General features: G+C 43.7%; 1 protein-coding gene across 1 annotated transcript in view; it reads left to right on the top strand.

The window, feature by feature from the left end:
- The window catches only part of LOC115466835 (TRPM8 channel-associated factor homolog), a 41,888-nt gene extending 27,203 nt beyond the window's left edge, over positions 1–14,685 (top strand). Inside the window, exons 6-8 of the mRNA XM_030198381.1 lie at positions 11,693–11,932; positions 13,357–13,694; positions 14,369–14,685. Coding sequence (XP_030054241.1) covers positions 11,693–11,932; positions 13,357–13,694; positions 14,369–14,617 — 827 coding nt within the window. The 3' untranslated portion in view covers positions 14,618–14,685. The remainder of the gene's footprint in view (positions 1–11,692; positions 11,933–13,356; positions 13,695–14,368) is intronic.
- The last annotated feature ends 629 nt before the right edge of the window (positions 14,686–15,314 follow it).

Below are 15,314 nucleotides of genomic sequence, written 5' to 3'. Positions count from 1 at the left end.
ACTCTCTGCTATCCCCTGAAGCCAATTTTCCCAGTACTGTAAACAAGCTGCAAAGAGGTCTTTTGTTACAAAAGGGGGTTTACGAGGGTCGTTCTTTTTAGAGTTATCTTCAACTGCACTCTTCTGCTAGATCAGACAGCTAAAGGGCTTGCAGGTTGCGATCCCCCCCTCGCACGCCCCAGTCTGACGTAAGCAACCTATGTAGGTTTAATATGTTTGTGGCATGCTCAGAGCAGCCAGCATAACGCTTGGCTGCTCTGCGCATGCTTAAGGGGCAAATTAACGACAGGGATTACGAACGTATGATACATTGTACTTTTCAATACTCACCGAACATTTCTGAGCTGTTTTTTTGTGCATTCTTCGTTGTTTCAAATTCGTTAAGCACTTTTACGATTTAGATTTTTTAACGTTTGGTTGATGCATCTAGCCCTCCGTCCGGCAAAGTCACACTTCTCTCACAGTTCAATCTGTATAAGACTCTCCTACTCCCTTCAGATTAGTCCCCTTTTTGCTGCAGTTCCCTTTTCCGCACAGTTCAGTTAAATTAGGTTTCCACTGCAGCTTCTTCAGCACAGCTCCAATTAAGCTGCTTACTGTAGCTCACCTTAGCAAAATTCCTCACAGTTCAGTTTAATCAGATATTCCCCTGCAGCTTATGGTAGAAAAGCTTCTCACCCAGTTTAGAACAATTAAGGGGGAGGTGCACTAAAGTCCTCGGAAGAGCCCTTCCCTTATCGATTCCATAGTGAATCGGTAGGGAACGGCTATGCATCAATGAAAGGGAATGCAAATGAGCTGCTCGTTGTAGCTCACTTGCATGCTCTATTCCATCGGAAAACAGTCGGCCGGTCAAGCATGCGCAGAGCAGCCAAGCGTTATGCTGGCTGCTCTGCGCATGCCAAGGACATCCTTTATGGAAGGGGGGGGGGAAGTCCCTGACGAGCACTTGGACGAGCTGAACATCTTCCTGCAGTTTTTGTGATGGGCGTCCTTCTTGGACGTGTTTCTCTTACCTGCCTGAACTGACCAGAACCACAGTTGCGCCCCCCCCCCATAGGATCGGGACTTGCAAGTACGTCCAAATGAAAACATTTTGGATGTCCCTCCCTCCAGGTCTCTCTCAGCCAATCACAGTGCGTTTAGCTGATACCAGTAATAGCTAAACGCGCTGGGATTGGCTGAGAGAGACCTGGAGGGCGGGAAGTCCAAAATTTTGATTTGGACATCTTCCTGCAGTTTTTGTGATGGGCGTCCTTCTTGGACGTGTTTCTCTTACCTGCCTGAACTGACCAGAACCACAGTTCTCTCAACAGTCTCCTCCAAGGTTGTTTTCAGCTTGCACCCCCCCCCCCCCCCCCACAGGATCGAGACTTGCAAGGACGTCAAAATGAAAACTTTTTGGACGTCCCGCCCTCCAGGCCTTTCTCAGCCAATCCCAGCGCGTTTAGCTGTTACTGGTATCAGCTAAACACGCTGTGATTGACTGAGAGAGACCTGGAGCTGATCAGTTATGCTATTACTTACTTGTTCTGGAGTGCTGTATTTTGTTATGCTGTTTTGATAAATGTTCAATAAAGACTTCATACATTCTCTCCTCCCCTTCCTCTCGATCTCAGGGCTCCTCCCCTTCCACATCTGATTCCATTTCCCAATCACCCCCCCCCCCCCCCCCCCCCGGTCTCTTCCCTTTCATGCATGCCAGCCTCTCCTTTTCCCTGATTCCTCTGCTGCTGCACTGCCTTCTGGGGTTTGTAGTTTCTCGGGTCCTGATTTTCCTGCTGCTGCACTGCTTTCTGGGTTTTGTAGTTTCTTATTTCTTGATTCCTCTGAAGCTGCACTGCCTTCTGGGCTTTGTAGTTTATTTGCTCCTCACAGTGTCCATGCAATTTGAAGTACATTGGTCAAACAAAGCAGATGTTGAAAATGAGACTCATAAAGCATAAACATTGCATTCCTACTGGTAAAATAGAGGATTCTTTGGTATGACACTGTCAGGAACATCAGCAGAAGTTGGAGGAACTGAAATGCATGGCTATTGACCAGATCAGGTGGAAAGGACATAGAGGTGATATCCCTAAATTACTTCATCAGCATGAACAAAAATGGATTTTTCAATTAAGTACATAAGCATCGCCATGCCGGGACAGACCAAGGGTCCATTGAGCCCAGCGCCCTGTCTCCGACAGTGGCCAAAAGAACAAACAATTTGTCCCGCCCATCCCAGAAATAGTGGATTATTCCCACGTCCATTCAATAACATTCTATGGCCTTTTCCTCCAGGAAGCCGTCCAAACCTTTTTTAAAGTCCGCTAAGTCAACCGCCTTAACCACTTTTTCTGGCAATGAATTCCAGAGTCTAACTACACGTTGAGTGAAGAAACATTTCCTCCAATTCGTTTTAAATTTACTACACTGCAGCTTCATTGCATGCCCCCTTGTCCTAGTATTTTTGGAAAGTGTGGGTGGCATTCTACTGAATTTTGTTTGAGTATTTAGGACAGGTCCTTAAATGAGTACTGATTTGTAACGTCGCCTTAGTGGGTGGAGCTTAATCTTCAGCATCTTTATAACCAGAGCGCCATCTTGGATTGGGCTAGTCAAATGTTCTGTGACTGAGTGAGAGGTAGTGCTGGACATGGCATTTCTGGATATATAATATAGTCTACGTGTTTGTTTTTGTTTAACTGTAAGGATTATGTTCTTGTGACTCACAGCAGATAAACCTTTCCATCTATCTTTTTCTTGAGGAGAGGAAGGAAGTAAAGTGCTGAATTAAGAGGTAGTGAAATCGAAGTTGGTGACCTTAGATTCTTGAAAGAAAACTTTATCCTCTGTATACCAGGTGCGTAGCCAGACTTTGGCGGGGGAGGGGTACAGAGCCCGAAGTGAGGGAGCACATTTTAGCCCCTCCCCTGGTGCCACCAACCCCCCCCCCCCACCATTGCCAACCCCGCCGCCGCTACCACCAACTTTGCCCCCCCCCCCCCCCCCCGCCGACGACCATCTCGAACCCCTCCCCTCCCGCCGCCAACCCGCCGTCACCTACCTTTGCTGGCGGGGGACCCCAACCCCTGCCAGCCGAGGTCCTCTTCCCGCGCAAGGCTTCCTTCTGTTTCTGACGTCCTGCACGAAGCCTTGCAGATCAGCTGTGAGTCTGACATCGACATCGACGTCAGAAACAGAAGGAAGCCTTTTGCGGGAAGAAGAGGACCTCGGCTGGCGGGGTCCCCCACAAGCAAAGGCAGGCGACGGCTGGAGGGGGGGTCAAGAGGGTCGTTGGCAGGGGGGTCCAGGGCCAAATCTATGGGGGGCCCAGGCCCCCCTAGCCCCATGTAGCTAGGCCATCGTTGTATACTGTTCAATATTGAAAGAACAAGTCATCAGGGAGTCAGAGGGGCTAGAGAATGAAAATGGCAGCTTCATCTCTCCACACTGTCCACATGGAGCTCTGGAGCTATTATCAGTATCAAGGAGGGTTTCAGCACTGTAAGAGTAGAACCACTCTGGATGTTTTATATTTTAAAAAACCCCATATATTTACTGAAGGCCTCTAGTTTAAAAGCATATCCCCATGTAAATTTGATTCATGCCTTTGAAGGGGTGAATAAAGATGTGGATAAAGGTGAGCCGGTTGATGTAGTGTATCTAGATTTTCAGAAAGCTTTCGACAAACTTCCTCATGAGAAACACTTGAGAAAATTAAAAAGTCATGGTATAGGAGGCAATAGTCTGATGTGGATTAGGAATAGGTTATTAGAATGGCCATTTTTCTCAATGGTGGAGGGTGAATAGTGGAGAGCAACAGGGATCTGTACTGGGACCAGTGCTATTTAACATATTTATAAATGATCTGGAAATCGAAATGACAAGTGAGGTGATTAAATTTGCAGATGACTCAAAACTATTCAGGGTTGTTAAAACACATGCGGACTGTGAAAAATTGCAGGAAGACCTTAGGAAATTGGAAGAGTGGGCATCCAAATGGCAAATTAAATTTAATGTAGAAAAATGCAAAGTGATGCATATTGGAAAGAATAATCCAAATCATAATTACCTGATGCTATGGTCCACTTTGGGGGTCAGCACCCAAGAAAAGGTTCTAGGTGTCATTGTAGACAATATGCTGAAATCTTCTGTCCAGTGTGTGGTGGTGGCCAAAAAAGCAAGCACGATGCTAGAAATTATTAGGAAAGGAATGGTAAATAAGACCGAAAATACTATAATGCCTCTGTATCGCTCCACGGTGTGACCTCACCTTGAGTATTGTGTTCAGTTCTGGTCGCTATATCTCAAAAAAGATATAGCGGAAATAGAAAAGTTTCAAAGAAGAGCGACCAAAATGATAAAGGGGATGGAACTCATATGAGGAAAGGCTAAAGGGGTTAGGGTTCTTCAGCTTGGAAAACAGATGGCAGAGGGGAGATATGATTGAGGTCCACAAAATCTTGAGTGGTGTAGATTGAGTAGAAGTGAATCGATTTTTTTTTTTTTTTTTACTCATTCAAAAAGTACAAAGATTAGATGACACTCAAGGAAGTTACATGAAAATACTTTTAAAACAAATAGGAGGAAATATTTTTTCACTCAATGAATAGTTAAGCTCTGGAACTCTTTGCAGGAGGATGTGGTAATAGCGGTTAGCGTATCTGGGTTTTAAAAAGGTTTGGACAAGTTCCTGGAGGAAAAGTCCATATTCTTCTATTGAGACAGACATGGGGAAGCCACTGCTTGTGCTGGGATTGGTAGCATGGCATGTTGCTATGTTTGGGTTTCTGCCAGGTACTTCTGATCTGGCTTGGCCATTGTTGAAAACAGGATACTGGGCTAGATGGACCATTAGTCTGACCCAGTATGGCTATTCTTATGTTCTGTTGATGCAGCAGTGAAAACAAGGCGGATCCTGATTCCTTGTCAAGGATGTTCAACTAAGTTACAGTGATTTTGGATTTTATCCTTTTGGTGAATGAATAACAATTAAAAGGATACATGGTCGTCAGTTAAGTGATTACGTTTTGCTGTGCAGTTATTTTTGGCTCTGTTTTGGAGTTTACAGCCTTCAGCTTCAGAAACTGCTAACTGAGAGAACTTTGGCATTCAAATTTTTCGTGTGGTATCATACGTTCGGCTTTTTGGGAGCAATCTTTTCACCCATATTTGTTTTTGGGGGTTTTTCATTGCTCTTTTTTACCAAGTGTATTATTAAGAAACCGATAATAGGAAGCCACTTGAGAATAGACAGCTTTTTGCTGACCTTCCTCGGCAGTTGAGGTTTCATTTGAGTAAAATTTAGTAAGTGGTTTTGTTGAAGTTTTCTCTCATTAACAGTCTAGCAAAAGAATAGTAGGGTGATTTGGTATAATATGTTGAAAAGTGTCATAGAGAACCTTGCACACCCTGGGACCCAGTTTTCAGACTCCTTATGAAGGAGTACATTGCTCTCTTGATTGTGCAATAGCATTTTCAAAGGGTAAACTTCCCCATAGTTTCTTTTTGTAAATGTTTGTGGTGTGCATACCTTGGGTATAAAGTATCTGCATACTTTGTATTTGCGTTGTAGTATTGTAACCTTATTTTATCCAGTGAGCATTATGGCAGGTTATTTTAAGTATGTTTAGGACTATCTTATGAGGTCAGGGCTTGGACCAGCAAGCTGGGAGGCTGAAAGGCACTGGAGTCCATTCCCTCGGGATTCTTTTTTCATATAATAAGTCAGTCCAATCCAGAAGTTGAAATTCTAACCAATAGGTTTTTTTTTTAATTTGGATGTTGAAGGAAAAAAGGGGACAACTCCTATTCAGCCAAGGGTCCAATAGAAAGCCAGATTAACACTTAAAGTAGGAAGTCAGGTTCATTATATGGCTCTTCTAAGTCAGAGGATCCTGATACAGTCTTTAGTTAGTTGTAAATCCTTTATATTGTAGGAGTTGTGCTCCTTGAGCATTCCAACACAAATTTCCTACTTTGGTAGAGGAGTTTCTCCCCAATGGAACTCTGATAGATCTCTTTATCCTTGGAGATGAGGTTGGGACTAGAGAATGACATAGGGACAAAGTTTGACCCCACCCCTGAATGTTTTACGTTTTTATATATTATGTAGGGCCCAGTGTTGATACTCTGGTGCCTACTCAAGCTTCACCTGGAATCAGTTCAACAACTTTCTGGGTTTTGATATTGTTTTCCATTCCTTCTCTTCCCTTATGCACTGTCTGTGTTAGTCAGTCCCAACTCCCCCTTACTTAATAGTGCAGTGGCCAGCGGAGCAAAGAGCCAAAGACAAGACTTCTCCTTATGGACTTGGCATTTATAGCAACACAAATTTCCTTCGTAAAGGTTGTCTTCTTCTGCTATTGATAGGCATGGTCTTTGTTTTGGAGAGCTTTTCAATCAGGCTAAACAGGTAATATTGCTGGTAGGTCTCTGCCCAAGCTGCTGTTAGTAGGCAGAATCTATGTCCCCTCTACAGTGGTTACAATGTTTACATCAAGAAGTGTGCATTGTGTGCTTGCAGAAGACATTTTGATTGTCTCCTTATATATAGTATTGTGTCCAGTTCAGGAATTTGCATCTCAAAAGCAGATAGGGGCCTGTTTAGTAAAACACATTATCATTGCACCTTCTCACATATTTTTAATACGTGTTAATATCCTGTAGCAAATGAAGATTTAAGAAAGGATGCAAAACCCTGAATGAATTCTAGTAGTGGTAGCATATGCAAATTACTGACCAAGGTAACACTTGTTATTCATTCCCTCTTCCCCTGGCCCGCAATTGTCATCTAGTGCTCTGCCTAGAAAGTACCCAACCTCTATTCTTTCCACACATGGCAAAGAGGACTGTCAAATCAGCCAGTGCTAATTTGAATTTTCACACTGTGAGGGCAGAGCAACTGGAAAGCACTCTTGCCCTTGAGGATCTGAGCAAGCTATTTAAGAGTAATGTAACCAGAGGAAAAAATATTTTTACTTTAAAATTTACCTGGCTCTTGATGTCTGGGAGCTTGGGGGTGCTAAGGAGAAGTCTAGGAGTTGGCCACATGTTGGGGCAGACCCAATGCAGGTGTCGCATTCCTGTGATGAATCGGGCCAACCCGAAGATAAAGCAGGCAGGCAGAGCATCTGGGAAAGCCCCTGGCTTTCCTGAGGCCTGCTATGGAGCTGGGAGGCTTCCAATTGGCTCCGTGATGTTGCAATGCACAAAGACATCATCAGTTGCGCATGTGAGATGGGGGAAGTTGGCCTGATGAGTTCTGAAGTTAATTCAGAGCATTTATAGCCCCAAACCACCAATTAAAATTATTAAAAATATAAAAATATGTGGGCAAGTTTAGGGAAAGCCCTAAACTGAAGGGTAATGTTTAAAATTGCAATGAGCACAATTGTGCAATAGTGTGGGAACAAGAGCCTGCAATTTATGCAAATTTGTGCCCTGTTGGCTGCTGGAAGCAGAAGGGGGGCTGTTGAGAAATGCCCTAAGGCCTGAGCATGTGCAGTTGGAGACCTGCTCTGACACCTGCAAATTTAAATAAATGTTTTAAAGTCGTCCCAAAGTTTGAAAAATATATTGTAACCCTATGGGTTAAATTTGAAAAGATTACCTGGCTCCTTCTAGATCTGGTATAGAGACAGATAGCAGTGCAGTGAAACTGAGTGGTCTGTGTGCATGCGCTGAGTATTCCACATGCTGATGGAACTCTCAGGAGAGTGACAAACAGCTCAGCAGTGTTGCCAGGTGGGCGGTTTTACTGCCCAATTGGGCGGTTTTCCGCGACCCGCCGCGGGAAATTTTTGCCCGCGGCGGGTTGCGGTTTTTTGGGCGGTTTTTTGGGCTTCCGGGCGGCTTTTTGGGCGGCTTTTCGATTTTTTTCGGCCGCGGGGGGCGGGGTTAGTGACGTTTTTGGGCGGGGTTAGTGACGTTTTGGGCGGGGCCGATGACGTGGGAGGCGGGGCCGATGACGGGGAGGCGGGGCTGATGACGGGGAGGCGGGCCCGATGACGTGGGAGGCGGGGCCGATGACGGGGAGGCGGGGCTGATGACGGGGAGGCGGGCCCGATGACGTGGGAGGTGGGGCCGGTGACGGCGGGGGCGGGGCCGGTGACGCGGGGGTGGGGGTGTCAGGGGCGGGGTTTGTGTTTGGGCGGGTTTTGGGCTGGTTTCTGGCCTGGATTGGGCTGGAAAAAAAATTTCTACCTGGCAACCCTGCAGCTCAGGCTGGCAGTTGGAAGGGAGCTGGATTGGTGAGAACATGTTACTAGGGAAAGACTGGAAGAAAGTTGATGCTGGAGATCATCACCTGAAAGAAAAGGCGCCCACCGTTCAAGAGAGCCAGAGAGAGAAAACAAAGAGAGCAGCTAAGTGACTGAAACTATTTTAAAAAGTGCACATAAGAGAAAATAGTAAAGGAAACCTGAACAAAAAGTGAGAAATAACTAAAAGAAGAAGAAAGAGTAGAGGAAAACTTACATGTTGGGGATCCTTGGGGGGTCTCCGGGGGTCTGAGGGGGAGGAGAGGGGGAGACTTTGAAGAGTCTGGTGTTTTGTGGAATTGAATGTACCTAAATGATTTATGTAACTACTATTTATACTTATCTGAGGATGCTCTCAATGTTTCTAGAGACTAAATTGATTTGTGTTGCTAACTTGTAATTGGAATACATATGTTAAATTTGCAAGTTGGTAAAATTTCATTAGCATTTAAATATAATTCAACTAATAAAAAAATATTTTCTTTTTATTGTTAAACTCCCTGGTTGGTGTTGAGTCATTTTGAAACACTGTGACATATTTGATACCATCATTTAATACCTTGCTCTGCCACCAGGGGGTTTACAATATGAATGGAGGTGCTGTGACCTAGATAAAGAGTATGATGACCTTCATTTGTCCCGTTTTATATGCAAATCATTGCATTTTAATGGACTTCCATTTGGGGTAATTGAGGGGCCCTTTTACAAAGGCGTGGGAGGGCTAATGCGAGGGCTGTGTGTGCCAAATCGGTACATGCTGCCCTAGCAGTAGTGCCAATTTGGCATGTGCCAAATCCCGTGGTAGAAAATAATTTTCTATTTTCTACCGCAGGGGGCGTTCCTAGTGGTAAACAGCAGCATGCCCATGTTGGCACACACTGTGTGGTTACCGTGCAGGTAGCATGTGAGCCTTTACTGCTAGGTCAATAGCTGGCAGTAAGGGCTCAGGTTGTAAATAGGCAGGCGCTAGAATTAAATTTGGCGCACGCTCATTTTCCGGCCCCTTAAAAAAAGTGCCTTTTTTCTAGCTTTGGTAAAAAAAATGGCCCAGCGTGTGCCCAAAAGATGTGCCCATACTGCTGCAGGCCACATTTTACCGAAGCTTAGTTAAAGGACTCCTTAGGGTCTAAAAATTGTCATTTTCAGTAATTCACATCTGTGCATGCCTGGGAACTGATTCTGGTAATTTTAAAGCAAAAAACAAGGGGTATAAATAGTGATTTTTAATACAAATGGAATGCTAATGAGGTTTTAATGACATGTAACTTTGTTGCTGATTGACTGCACTAGTCCTGAAAGAGACTTACCCCTCAATTTTACAAAGCCGCAGGGTAATGCCACTGACACAGCCCATTCACTTAGATTGTGCTGTGCCAACATTACTGCACTGACAGACACTAGTGTGGCTTTGTAAAAGGGGGAGGGAGAGGGGTACAGAAAACAACTGTTGGAGGAGAGCAACTGAAGACACCAGAGAGTGAAGAGGTTGCTGCTCTGAATGTCTATGAGAAAGAGTGAGAAAATGTGTGATATTTGAAAGAAATAATAAAGAACTGATTGAATGAGAAGTGCAGAACAAAGCTGTAGTGAGATTTTAATTGATATTTAAGAAGGAAAAGTTAGATTTAAATTTTCTATGAGGAGAGTCATTGAAGCCAGACCGCTAGATTAGTAAACGATTTCTTATGAAAATATTTTTGTGAGAAGAATTAGCCCAAACTATGTCCAAAAAGACTGGCATCAGGATTTACACCTGCTATCCAGCAGCCTGATGATCAAAGGTAAATGCGGGTGCTAGAAGCCACTAGCGCCGGCATTTACCTGCGTCCCCATGATCATCGGGCTGAAAGCGCCCAAGTAAAGCAATAGGGCAGAGCTCATTTAAATTACATTTAAATGAGCTCTGCTTGTATTCCGCCCCTATGTTCAGAGAACATCACTCTGATCATAGGGGCAGAATAGTGGGATGCACTGGGCAGGACTTCCTGACCATATAAGGGAGTTTGAATGTTATTAGTGTTGATCACTGGGGAGTTAATTCCCCGCGCTGTTTCAGTGCTATTTTTAGGGTGGTGTTTCTGAACAGTGCAGGGAATTGATAATCGGGGTACAGACGTCTAGATTTCAGAAAAGTGCTCTCTTGGAGCACAGCACTCCACTAAAGGGATTAGAGGAGGCTGCATCCTTAATCCTCCAGTGGTTGATGTCTACTCCTTCCTTCTTAAAAGCGAAACTAGCAAGGGGTACCAGGTTCTGTGACAGCTTAGGGAAAAACTGGATATGTTCTGGCACATAAACGATTATGCTGCTCTTTTATAACATAAACTAGTAAAAAAAAGGCTCGTTTCTCACACAAATGAAACGGGCGCTAGCAAGGTTTTCCTCGGAGTGTATGTTTTAGAGAGAGTGTGTGAGAGATGGAGTGTGTGTGTCAGAGAGAGAGAGATGGAGTGTGTGTGTGTTTGTGTGAGAGAGAGAGTGTGTGAGAGACAGAGTGTCTGTGTGTGTGAGACAGAGAGATAAGAGTGTGATAGAGTATCTGTGTGTGTGAGAGTGTGTGTGAGACAGATAGAGTGTGATAGAGACTGTGTCAGAGAGAGTGTATGTGAGAGACAGAGTGAGTGAGTGACCCCCCTCCTGCCCCCCTCCCATGCCTAGTGACCCTCCTCTTCCCCTTTTTACAGATGGATCACGCATAGAGACAGTCAGTTATTCGTAATAACTTTTTGCTATTGTTTTGGGTGAAGGAAAATGGCTGCAACGCTGGCAAGCTCCACCTACTGGTTTCAACCCTTACAATGGGCTAGATAGGCTCACCCAAGGAGGGTTAATAAACCTGGGCTCACCCCGTCCCCTGCTGTTCTCAGTGTAACCCTCCTTATTGCTTACCCCCGAGTTGCAGCCCACGTCCAGTGCAAGCAGTGGCGGGGCTCGCAGACAACTTGATGTTGGTGCTGGGAAAAGGCTTCGGAGCAGCGCATGTGGCAACAGATTTAGACGAGCTGGCGGTGGGTGGAAACGGTAATAACATGGGAAGTTCCTGAACGGAGCCGCCCCAGGGTCAGGGTGAAATGTCGGCGGTAGAAAATCGTCCTCCGGATCTGGGTCTTCACTGGTCTCAGCTGACTGTACGGAAGTAATAGGGATGATGGAGAAACTGGTGAAAAAATTCAAGTGACAAGCACAGAATAGTCTTAGTTATAAGGAAGAGAATATAAAACAGAACATGAATTAGAGTCCGTGATGCTTATAAATCATGTACAGACACAAACTAAATGCTTACTGTACAAATTATAATTATGCTTTTATATGATGGGCAAGTATTGTCCAAATCAGTTCTAAATATTTATGGAGGACAAAACATGTGTCTTGCTATAGTGTCTTTGTTTCAATCCTTTGCTGTTATCATACTTAGCTAGTTATATGACACTGCCACAATGTTACAGGAAAGACCAGTCAGTCTGACTGGCTACAAACCATCCGCCATTACCCTGCTCCATGGGCGGAACTGGCTACCGAGAGCATCATTTTCACAGTTCCATCTGAGGATGTGCGCCCCATAGAGAATCCTGCGGTTCTGCTCTCTTTCTGGGATAAAGTAATGAGAGCCATTTGTGAACTGGCTGCGACTCCAGCACCTCTAGAGCATCAGGAGAGGATTGTAGCTGACGTTCAGATATCTGCTGGTAAGTGTAGTGCGTTTGTTAAACACCCAGAGGAATAATAGTTTGGAGATGTGTAGAACCATTCATCCAAACAGTATTCTAATTCTCTAGATAATGAAAATGTACTTTATTCTCGGGAGGGTATTTTTAAAGGGATTTGAGTGTATAGATCAAAATGTTAAATGCTCAGCTAGACTAATATAAAATTGTCCAGCGATATATGCAAATAAAAAGTACATGCACAGAAGCATAGTGCCTGCTTTCATACTAAATATACACAGGTATTCCTGGGGCACAGAATAAGCAGAGTGACAGTGTGAGTGGGATTGGTGCTTATGCACATATTGGACTAGATTGTATAAATGATGCCTAAAAAGTCTGCGCTGAAAAAGTAGCACTTAGCACTATCTATAAACTGTGCTTAAAGTTAAGCACAGTTTATAGAATAGCATTTAACGCTGGGAACCAGGATTATATTTAGGTGTGACCATTTACACCAATAAAAACCTGTTGTAAATCCTCGTTAGTAAATTAGGCATGGATCCCCCTAATTCCATAACAATGTGTAGAAATTGCAGGAATGCCCTCAAATATGGCCATGCCCCATCTGCATACTAGAATTTATGCACACCTCTTTATAGAATATGCCTAAAAAGATGCACTCGTAAATTTTGATTAATGCCAATTAGTGCCAGTAGTTGATTATTGCCTATTATCAACATGATTGGCTCATTATTCAGTTAAGTTGCACGTGCAAATCGAGCGTACTCCCCAAATTTACGCATGCAACTCAAAGTGAGGTACCTAGAATCCCGGGGACTGGGGGAAGTTCTATAAATGGTGCTGAAAATTAGGTACTGATAAAATGTGGCACTCCGCTTTATTCTATAATGGGAGCTCCATGGAGGATCGCTCTTTAGTGCTAATTCTGTGCTGAACTTTGGGCATGAGGAGTTAAGCCAGCTGAAACCTGGTGTAAATCCTGATGCACAAGTTGGATGTGGATCCCTACTAACTCTGTGCGCATCTTTTATGAATGCCCTTGACCTGCCCATGCTCCTCCCATGGCCACGATCCAATTTAGGTATCCATTGTTACAGAATAATCTGCAGCCACGTTCCAATTAAGTACTTGTTATCTCCAAAAATCATTGGAGCCCATTAGCTAATTATTTTGGGTGCTGATCTGGGATGTGCGCCCAATTTTGAGCGACCTTTATAGAATCCGTGGAACTATACACATATATGTCTATTCTTCCTGGCACTTACACAAATACAATTATTCTTGCTATTGGAACCTACTTTCGATGGTTTGGGTAACTAAAAGGTCTTCATTCTCCCTAATATTGGCTTCAAATAGACCTTGCATAGGATGACTTGCTAAGTGTTTGCATCTTCTGTTTACTCGTGTCAATCAGCGTGTAGTTTTGCATTTACTATTTGTAGGGTGGATGCATTCAGGATACCCTATCATGTGTCACTTGGAGTCTGTAAATGAAATGCTGGACTTGACATGTATAAAAGCCAAAGGGACCTGGGGTGTTATTCATGAACTGGGCCACAATCAACAGAAAGATGGATGGGAGATTCGTCCTCACACAACTGAGGCTACCTGCAACCTCTGGTCAGTGTATGTCCATGAAGAGGTGCTAGGGATTCCCAGACAAAAAGCCCATGAGCAATTACTTCCAGAACGGAGAGTCAACAGAATTAAAAAGCATATGAAAAATGGTGGCACGCTGGAAAAATGGGAGGTGTGGACATGTCTGGAGACTTACTTGCAGGTAACCTGAAGATTGATTAATGTAAAAAATGTTTTTTTCTGGGGGGTGGGGGATAACCTGAAATAGCAGGCTGACAGTACTGCATAATTTGTTTGTATGTATATACATACACACACAGGAAAATTTAAGTGTCTAAGAATGCATATTCTGTAATCACTCATTGATGATTTAGTGCTAGAGATGCCTATAGTGTAGTGTACTTTGGATACAGAAAGTGAAAGTGCCTTGTTGCTTTGAAGCTTTTACTATATGAAACGTGGGGTAAGGAATAATGTATTGTAGAGGAATATATTCGAGTTATTTCCCGAGTTCTCCATGTCATCACTGTGACCCCTGACGCAGGTGCTAGTCACCGAAACACGGCCCGTGTCAGGTCTTATTCATTAAAGAACTGTGTTCCATTTTTAAAGGCCCATGGTGCTGTTTTTTTTGTTTGGACTTTAGTTTGTACTTTGTTCCCTCTCTTTTGCTATATATATAGTGTAGTTGCTGCCATTATGGATTTCCGATCTGAAAGTAGTCTTCAGCAATTATAATTCTTTGCAGTGATCTTAGTCTTTTGAGGTACATTGATAATATTCTTTTTGTGGCAAGCTGCTGAGAATTACTTTGCTTAGCACTGTCCTTGGACAAATTTTGCAATCTCACAAATTATAAATATGGTATTCTTTCAGTTGCAGGAAGGTTTTGGCTGGAAGCCCTTTATTCAGCTCTTTTCAGACTATCAGAAGATGACCAAGATCAGTAAAGACAACACTGATAAGATGAACCTCTGGGCAAAACTGTTTTCTGAGCAGGTGAAGAGGAACCTGGCTCCATTCTTTCAGGCATGGGGCTGGCCAATCAAGGATAAAGTGTCCCAAGAGCTTTCCTCATTCCCAGAGTGGAAGGAAAATCCAATGAAAGAGTACATGCCTGCATAGTTTGTGTGCCAGAAAAATACAAAGTAACACTGGGAGATGTAGGAGAAAGTGAGAAATATGCTTGGGTATTTGTCAGCAGCAGGTGTTCACATACACAAACATTACATTACAAATGCAACTGTATTCTGAATTATTTGTAATTTCTTAATTCGTCTTTTTTGACATCCTATGTCTATTATTGTAAGTCTCACATCAAGCCATGGTAACTGCAAATTTTACTGTGGTTTAATAAAAGGGTCCCTCATCTATATCTTTTGTGACAAAAAACAGAGCCAAGAGTCCTTAAGGTCCTTGTCACAGGCTCAGAATCTCTTAACAGGTGTTTTGGAAGAAACTGTTAGGGCATCCACATTGCACTCTTTTGTTTGAGTGCTCCAGGGTAGCTATAGAGTAGCACTGGAACCTGAGAGAAGAGATCCCTGCCCCTCAGAAGGTATGTCTCTTTAAAGAGAGGTGGAGGAGAAAACGATAAGAGCTCTTGAGGTGAGCTACCAGATCTTTATTAAGGAAACACCCTCAGCTCCATGAATAATGAAGTGAAAGCTCTGCCCTTATCTTTTCTTATTTTAGGGGCCCTTTTACCAAGATATAGTGAAAGGAGTCCTGTGCTAACAGTGGCTGCCATTTTTGCTGCATGCCAGGGCCCCTTTTACTGCAGTGGGTGAAAATAATGAAAAAAATGGCTATACGGTAAGTT

Source organism: Microcaecilia unicolor, chromosome 3, assembly GCF_901765095.1.
Source record: "Microcaecilia unicolor chromosome 3, aMicUni1.1, whole genome shotgun sequence".
NCBI lineage: Eukaryota > Metazoa > Chordata > Amphibia > Gymnophiona > Siphonopidae > Microcaecilia > Microcaecilia unicolor.
This window is presented reverse-complemented; position numbering and strand designations above follow the sequence as displayed.